The sequence below is a fragment of the Gossypium hirsutum genome, chromosome D12, assembly GCF_007990345.1.
Source record: "Gossypium hirsutum isolate 1008001.06 chromosome D12, Gossypium_hirsutum_v2.1, whole genome shotgun sequence".
In the NCBI taxonomy this organism is placed as follows: Eukaryota; Viridiplantae; Streptophyta; class Magnoliopsida; order Malvales; family Malvaceae; genus Gossypium; species Gossypium hirsutum.
Genome location: NC_053448.1, coordinates 46,125,552 through 46,134,551, shown reverse-complemented (window position 1 = coordinate 46,134,551; position 9,000 = coordinate 46,125,552). Strand labels below are relative to the sequence as shown.

Genomic DNA, 9,000 nt, shown 5'->3' with positions numbered 1-9,000 from the left:
TTTTGTATAATAAAAATATTTTAATTTTTAAACATGTTTTATTTTTCAAAATATAATTCTACATTATTTTACTAATCTAACTTAAACCATTTTAAAATTTTATTAATGAGGAATAATTTTTCATACATTTTGGCCTATTAGATATTTAATTGATTTATATAGTATTTATTATAAATTGTACATTAATTTTAATTAAATTATATGATATCTTATTAATTATTTATACTTGGTAAATGGTCAAACAATGCGACAAAGATTATATATTTAGTGCTAGAGTGAGAATAGCTCAAAAATCATTTGTCTTGTTAGTTTTATTAGTAATTGTATTGTCAAATACCCTTTTGGACTACCATATTATACACGGTAATTTGATTTTAAGTTTTGTTACCTGTTTAGAGATTTTTTATCTCAAGTATTATGAATAATTTTTATAATAATTAATATTTTTTAGAATTTAAAATCATGTAGTTATGTAGTTACAATTCATATTGCTAAACATAATATAGAGAATTCCAATGCAATTACACTCCGTTAGTCAAATATGTTTAATTACAAGAAGGTGTAATTACTATGTTTAGACGCACAAATAAAATTTCAAACATAAACAATTTAAAAATGTTTACACTATGTTATTATATATTATATAAATTTAATTTTTATGTGATATAATATAATATAATTATTAAGTAGAAAATGAGTCTAAGCACAAGAATTGAATATTAGAGTAGAAGCTTAACCTATATATATATAACTTCACTGCTTTTGTGTGTATATATATCCTACTAAATTATCCCTCCCCGTATATGTAACTTCATTGCTTTTGTATTTGACTTCATATGCATACCATTAAAAAACTCGATTAACGAATGATCAAAGTTCCGAAAGAAAATTTTAAAAGCCACTAAGAATAAAACTAAAATTATTAAATTTTAAATAGGTATTGAATTATTCGAAACTTTTCATTTAAGTTATTGAACTGTTAAAATCGTTGTCGTATGATTTTCTCTATTCGCAGTCGCACTGTCTGCATCAATCAAAAGCTCTCATTTCTCTTCTCTTTTACAATTCAATTTTTTCATGAAACAAATTTGAACGTAATGAATTTACGAATCATAATTCTAACAGTTTTCTTTTCTGATTTTTGACACTGACAGTCAAATCGGCTTGCACCTAAGGTATGCTCTTCTATCCGTCAATTGGTATTGATCCACCGTGGTGATTATCGCATCACCACTTAGAACTCTCTAGCTGGACTTTTAAAAGAAAATTAATAATCAAGTGACTTAAATAAAAGTTTTCGAATAATTCAATAACTAATTTATAACCTTTTTTTTTAAATTAAATGATCAAAGTATAAATTTACTAATAATTTATTCACATTAGTATAGTTTATCCAATAAAAAATAAAATTATGAAAATCAAAATTGACACAGAATCCTTCACTTTTAACTTGTTATACCACTCTATATAAGTTCTTATACCACTTTAATTGTTACCATAGATTTTAGAATAATTGGTTGAATTGAAAAACAGTATATCCGACAATATAATAAATACCATATAACAAAAAAAATATTTAATCTTATAGCATATTTTATATTTAAAGCTTATTTAATTCATTTGTAAATATATTTTATGCACATATATTAAATATTTCTTTAAAATAACGATAAATTAAAAATATTAACATGAAATAGATTAATATTATTATGCACTAGTACTAATAAAAAAATGATACATCCATCAATATGGTAACGACTATCTTGAACCGAAGCTCAGTACACGTCTCAAGGGAGCCTTAGTCAGATTTTAGAAGTGTTCATGGGCCGAGTCAGGCTTAAGCATGATATTGACACACTTTATGCTTACTCAAGTTCGGCCTTGCTCGAAATATGATTCTAAAATTTTGCCCAAGCCTGCCCATATTTACAAATTGCTAACTTAAGCCCATTTTAGGCCCATTGATATTAATTTTAAATTTTTTAAATATATATTTATATTTAATAATTATTTATTTATAATTTTATATATAACCATATTAAATTTTGTTAATGTTTATATTATAGTAGTATTATATATTATTAAATATTTAATTTTTATGCGTGTTAAATTACATAATATATGAAAATAATATAGTATAGAGCATTACAAACTTGAAAAACGTATGGGGCCGAGATAGATTTGAGCCTTGAATATTTATCCCTGAGTCGACCCACATTTTAAATGGGCCTAATATGTTTTACCCAAATTTATTTTTCGAACCTAACATTTCAAACCGTCTCAAATTTCGATGAATTTTTAGACATGAGTGGATAACCTAATTCATGAACAACTTTACCCTTAGCAGTTGCACAAAGCGAGGACAAATCCGTCATTATAGAGAAGAAAAACCCTAAACCTAAATGCGGACATATAAATACGCTCATCTCTTACATTTCTCCTTGCAGTTTGGAAGGAGTAGTTGTAGTCAAACAGCTTCCTAGGCGACCTCTCAGGTTATTCTGTCTCCTCAATTTTCTTCTCTGTTGTTTGGTTGCTTAGAAATTCACTGAAAATCTCAATCCAAATTCACTCTTGAGCTTGATTTATTATCTGATTTGTTTGTTGTTTTTGATCAGTTTGTTTATTACTTCTTGTTGTCTTATTCTTTTTATCAGTAGCTGACATACAGCTGAATGTTACTATGAATCGATAATAGTTTTAATTAATCGTGATTAGATTGTTAGTTTTATAGTTGTTGTAACACGTAGATCTGTTATCTTTTACCAAGTTCTGTTTGCTATGTGGAAATATGGTGGATGATTTTGAATTATGTGGATTTCTTTTAAATTTTTGCTTAGAACTGCTTTATCTATTTCACCAAAGCTAAATTAGGATGTTTCATTATTGATATAGTTTAGGCTTTTCCCTTCTTTTCAGTCCATTAGTTTCAAAATTTGCTTGCCTGCAATTCCTTTTAAGACTTCAGTGTGTGTGTCTATATTAAAACAAATGCCTATATTGGCCTCATTTTTAATTTTTGTCAATGTTTTAAAACTCTTTTTCTCTAATTCTGTTAACTTACAGGTCACTGTTTTAAGTTGTAAGCATGGCAGATGGATCAAAGCGTCCATCAGTGTTCCATAAAATGCATGGGCAGTCCTATTTCATTTCCAGGCTTACGCCTAGCTTGCCTGCTCAGAATTATAACATGACTGGTGCCTATACCAATGGAGGAATTCATGTTGCTTTACAGCCATCACGTCATTCCACTGGGTTGGCATATATGCCCACTGTTTCTCCCATATTTGTACAAGCTCCATCAGAGAAAGGTTTTACTGGTTTTATGGTGGATTTCCTCATGGGAGGAGTGTCTGCAGCTGTTTCCAAGACAGCTGCTGCTCCGATTGAGCGGGTAAAACTTTTGATCCAAAATCAGGATGAAATGATCAAAGCTGGGCGGTTGTCTGAACCATACAAGGGAATTACTGACTGCTTTGCCAGGACTATTAAGGATGAAGGTGTCATTGCTCTTTGGAGAGGCAACACTGCCAATGTTCTCAGATACTTCCCCACACAGGTTGATTTTGTCTTGTTTTTATTTCGTTTAGTATTTTCTTTTACTTTTCTGGAATCCCTTTTAAAGTGTTTTATTAGTTTTGCTTTTACTGAGTTTTCTGTTATATCCCTTGGCTATCTGCTATCTCAGTGCACCTCTTGTTGGGAGAGCAGGAAACGAACCCAAAAAATTGAGGCTTTTGAGGCACATGTAACTATATTGTTGTTGAGGTGTGCACCTAGTGCCTAAGCATTGGATCTTAGCACCAGACAACAAAGTGTTCTAGATAATTTTTAAGCAAGGTGCACTTGGTCATGCCTTTTTTTCTAAGGCCATATGCATAATTAAGTTTCCTTTTAAGTTTTTGTTTATCCTTAGCTGTATTTTTACTAGTGAGAAAAGGGATGATATTGAACTTTCTGCTTTTGAATTTTTGAGGATTCAACAAGCATGGGGTTATAAGGAAAACATGCATATTGATCAACAAAGGAAGCAAAAATTTTGCAATGTTTTGTAAGATAATTTGGACCACTTTTTAGATACATAAAAATACACGCACATATACCTGTCGTGTCTTATATCACTCAGGTTATTGATCTTATGTCATGCGTTCAAGTAATTTAGGGGTTCTAATGCATGGATGCACTTTGTGCTCTTGACAACATTGCTATATGTGTGATTTAGTATTTACTATGTCAGTTTGGTCAAAGGACTTATCTTTTTGTTCTCTTTCCCCTTGTTTTATTTTTTCCTCTTAAAGCTTAACTTGTATTTGTGCCAGGCTTTGAACTTTGCCTTCAAGGATTATTTCAAGAGGATGTTCAACTTCAAGAAGGACAGAGATGGCTACTGGAAATGGTTTGCAGGGAACTTGGCATCTGGTGGTGCTGCTGGTGCTTCATCACTTCTTTTTGTTTACTCTCTGGATTATGCTCGTACACGTTTGGCTAATGATAACAAGGCTGCTAAAAAGGGTGGTCAGAGGCAGTTTAATGGTTTAGTTGATGTCTACAGGAAGACCATCCAATCTGATGGCATTGCTGGTCTTTACCGAGGGTTCAATATCTCATGTGTTGGAATTATTGTTTACCGTGGACTTTACTTTGGAATGTATGATTCTTTGAAGCCTGTTGTTTTGGTTGGTGGATTGCAGGTAAGCATCTGTTTACTTGCCCTCACAACCATGTGGAGTTTTAATTGTTGAAACATAGAACCTGAATCTGTGCGTGTATTTGGCATTTACAGGATAGTTTCTTGGCAAGTTTCTTGCTGGGTTGGGGTATCACAATAGGTGCTGGACTGGCATCTTATCCAATTGATACGGTACGTAGAAGAATGATGATGACTTCTGGAGAAGCAGTGAAATACAAGAGCTCGATGGCAGCATTTTCTCAAATCATCAAGAATGAAGGTGCCAAATCGCTGTTCAAGGGTGCTGGTGCAAACATTCTTCGTGCAGTTGCAGGGGCTGGTGTGCTTGCTGGCTATGACAAGCTGCAAGTCCTTTTCCTTGGGAAGAAATATGGATCTGGTGGCGGCTAATGTGGAAGGTGATTCTGCTGCCTTAAAGAATGATCTAGCGTCCCAAGTTTGAATAATTTTGGAAGGACAAAGTGCTTATGATGGTCCCCGTTCCCAGTAATTAGGAATTTAATATGAAAAAGTTGGTGACGAAAAATTTACTTGAGCTTTTGAGTGTTACATTACATGTGTTTAGTTACAAGACCATGTGGTTTTTCTTTTGGTTTTTGGTTGACAATAATTACAACACTGATTTCATCTGTAGTATATGAATCGGTTTTCTTTTGATTTGTTTTGCTTTCAACTGTTGGGTATCGGCTCTGTTTTCATGGTTTTACTTTTACCTGCTGCAGGCGCAAGTTCTGACCTAATGAATTAAAGGTTAGAATATGCTCAGAAGTCCCTATTCTCTTAGAAAATTTGAAGTTTAATTGTGCATATTAAAGTATTGAAATAAAGCTTTAGTTTGAGTAGTAAATTAATAAATAGTATAGATAAATATACAATTGACGCGGATAATAAAGTATGCATAATAAAAATTAAAATAAAATTTTAATTGAGTCATAAATTAAAAGTTTTACTTTTCAGTTGGTTTAAGTTTAAATTACATCATATAAATATTTTTATTGGTTTTTTTAAATAAAAAGACTAAATTATTCTCAAATAATATAATTTATCTTAATTATAGAAAGTATTTTTGTAATTTTTCTAATTGAGTTAGTAACCATAATGCCAACTCAGTAAAACACCTACAGTGTGTTTGGTTCAGTGTATTAGCTAATCCATTACGCCCTGATTACGCGCCTATTACATTACGCTCCTATTCCGGCGTTTGGTTCACTGTAATAGGTATTACGCGCGTAATACAATCCCGACCTAATCCCCAAATTCTCTGCTTTTCTAATCCCTTCTCAAATCGCGTATTACACATTACGTCCGGCTTCCCTTCCCAACTCTCTGTTTTACCCTCCCTCCCTACCCGACCCTCTCCTCTTCTGTCCTCATAATTTCTCCTCGTCTGCCTTTATCGATTTTCTCTGTCGATCGTTTTTTCCCTTTCATTTGTTGCAGCACGTTTGAAAGCCACTGCTTCATTAGGTTCTCTCGATCTTGGCGTGAGGTATGGATGAACTTTTCATTTTAGTTTTCTGTCTTTGCCTTGGATTGTGGGTGCTTTGCATGCTGATTTGCTTGTCTTTTCTGAAGCATGATTAGAGAGGGTTATAAATCATCATCTTCATTGCATGAGAAGCATCGGTTGTTTATTTCTGATAGTTGAATCGATTGTTTATTTTAAAAAAAAATTTAATTGAATAATCATGATAAAGTTGGAGATATTATGAGCAGTAATATGTATATATTGGGCTGATAATAGGATGTGAGTTATGAAATCTGTTCTATCGAAATAATTTCTGTTTAAAAGAAAATCCGACACCCCCACCCTTAAGAAATTGTGCAGTGCGGTGCTTCTCTACTGTTAAATACAATAAAAATGCATTTCTCCATCCCCAGTCTTTTTCCTTCTCAATAAACCCCAGCTCTAAGGAAAACTTTGGTCTTACCTATCTGCCATGCAAGTTGTGTTAAACAAAGAGTAGTAAACAAATTACAAACCCACTGATAAATGAACACTGATTGTTGTGTATGAATGATCACGCAAAATCTTTAATCATGAAGCATAAAAAATATGTTCTAATAACATACTCGCAAAGGTTGTCCAATGCAGGACTTTCATTTGATTTTACGATAAAGCTGAGAGTAGATGATGTTCTAATATCTGATCTATGATTTGAATGCTGTTTTCATTCTTTCATGCTATTCGAGCAAGTATTGTTCTCAATTTGACGGCTTACTATCTTTAAATGCTTCTGACAGTATCATCAACTGATTAATCAAATTTCGCAAGATAACAACTGTATTTAGTTTCTGATTTTCTTACCTGAAAACTTCAGTAGACCTTTCTCTCTAGGCTTGGATATTTTTGTTTTGTTTGGGTTAAGGGTGTAAACCATGATGGATGATATGACCTGCATATTTTCCTGTGTTATGGTGGAGATTATGTTTCTCAGACTAATGCCAGATATGCATTTTTGTTAAACTATCTCTTGGGAAAAAAATGATTTGTGTGGTCCAATGCAGATAGAAGGGAATAATGCGAATGCCAATGATGCAATCATGCTCGACAAGGATGGTTATGTATCTGAAACAAATGCCACAAACATTGTAAGACTAGGATTTCCCCCTAATAGCTTAGATCTATATATGAATTAGGGGTTTGGGGAACATTAAGACTGAGTATTGTTCTTGGATTTGTTCATACATTTTTGTCTCACAATTTATGCCAACAAGTATATACAACAAGTCTATTTAACAAGTCATTCCAAACACATTTTGTAATGGTGGGATCTTGTGCACATCTTGTAATGGTCAACTCTTCATGGACTCAGTCTCACATCGAGAAGCTTTGGGGTATTCCTAACTGCATTAAGCGAGTTTATCCACCTTGTGATACTTCAGGACTTTAGGTTCTGTTTCTTGTTATTCATCACCAATCATAGTGCATTTTATATTTTTTAGTGTCATTCATCTGTGATTTCTTACCAGTTTACATCTGAAACAGGCACTTCCTTTGGAAAGGTCGGTGGAAACTCCAAAAATCATATCTGTTGCACAATTTCGTCCCGAGAAGGTGCACATACTTACATAGACCTTCAAGCTAAATTTTTAATGGTTCCGGTGTTTCAGTTTTGGAACCTTGATTAGTTCTAGAAACTCTTTACAGTTTGATTTTTTTTAACTCAGGAGCTGCAGGAGTACATGGCTGCAGGAGTACATGGCTGTGATTTCTTACCAGTTTACAGTTTGCATTAGTGTTGTAGAGTACATGGCTGCAGGAGCCATACCTATAGGTGAGCTAGCATGGCAACTGATATTATAATTTTTGATTCGAGCTACTTTTGTTTTCCATTTTAAAAATGTTTTTAAAATGATATTCATTTTGCTCGACTCCCCTCAGCTCATAATTCTGCTGGCCCGAAAATGGACATTGTTTTAGATGAAGATGGACACAAACAGGATTTCTTGCTCAAAATGTAGAAGAATATGCAGATGCAGTCCTGAAAATCGTGAAGATGCCCGAGTCTGAAAGACTCAAGATAGCTACAGCAGCAAGGAGAAGAGCTAGCAGATTTTCGGAGCAAAGATTTTACGATGATCTCAAAGCCGCAATCCGACCAATTATATGCGGTTCTTCCTAGTTATAGGATTGCATTAGAAGATCACAGTGACATAGAAAACAATAGTTATACTTGTTCTTGTTTATTGGGGTTCTTCACCCTTTCGATCTAGTTCTTAGAAAAAGCTTAGTTTAGATTTGTCAACAAAATAGATATACTTAATACACTAAACCAAATCCTCATTCTTTATTTTATTTGTTTTAAACTTAGGTTACCTTAATTAAACTAATTTTATATGTAATAATTAAATTATATGTAATAATTATTATTTTAAATTATACAAATTCATAAAATATAATTTATTAGTTATAATTATTTTAAATTTTATTAAATCATATATTTTAATTAAAATATATTTAATATTAATTATTTCAAATTTTCTTTTATAGTATCATATATTATGATTTGAGTAAATTCATATAAGACTATTAATTATTAAGAATTTTATTAAATTATATATTTTAATTATAATATATTTAATAATTATTATTTTAATTTATATTTTACAGTATCATATATTATGATTTGAGTAAATTCATATAAGAATATTAATTATTAAGAATTTTATTAAATTATATATTTTAATTAAAATATATTTAATAATAATTATGTTTAAATATGATTAAATTATTTATTATTGATATTAATAATCTTATTAAAATTTAAATAAAATAATTTACCAAAACAAATTTCTGCTAATTATTA

General features: G+C 31.6%; 1 protein-coding gene and 1 pseudogene across 1 annotated transcript; both read left to right on the top strand.

The window, feature by feature from the left end:
- The first annotated feature begins 2,315 nt into the window (after positions 1 to 2,315).
- On the top strand, positions 2,316 to 5,347 carry LOC107946174 (ADP,ATP carrier protein 3, mitochondrial). The gene is made up of 4 exons (XM_016880399.2): positions 2,316 to 2,495; positions 3,067 to 3,559; positions 4,320 to 4,691; positions 4,784 to 5,347. The coding sequence occupies exons 2-4, from the start codon at positions 3,089 to 3,091 to the stop codon at positions 5,078 to 5,080; spliced, it is 1,140 nt and encodes a 379-aa protein (XP_016735888.1). The 5' UTR covers positions 2,316 to 2,495; positions 3,067 to 3,088; the 3' UTR covers positions 5,081 to 5,347.
- A 463-nt stretch (positions 5,348 to 5,810) lies between these two features.
- Positions 5,811 to 8,419, top strand: LOC107946173 (GDP-Man:Man(3)GlcNAc(2)-PP-Dol alpha-1,2-mannosyltransferase-like; annotated as a pseudogene).
- The last annotated feature ends 581 nt before the right edge of the window (positions 8,420 to 9,000 follow it).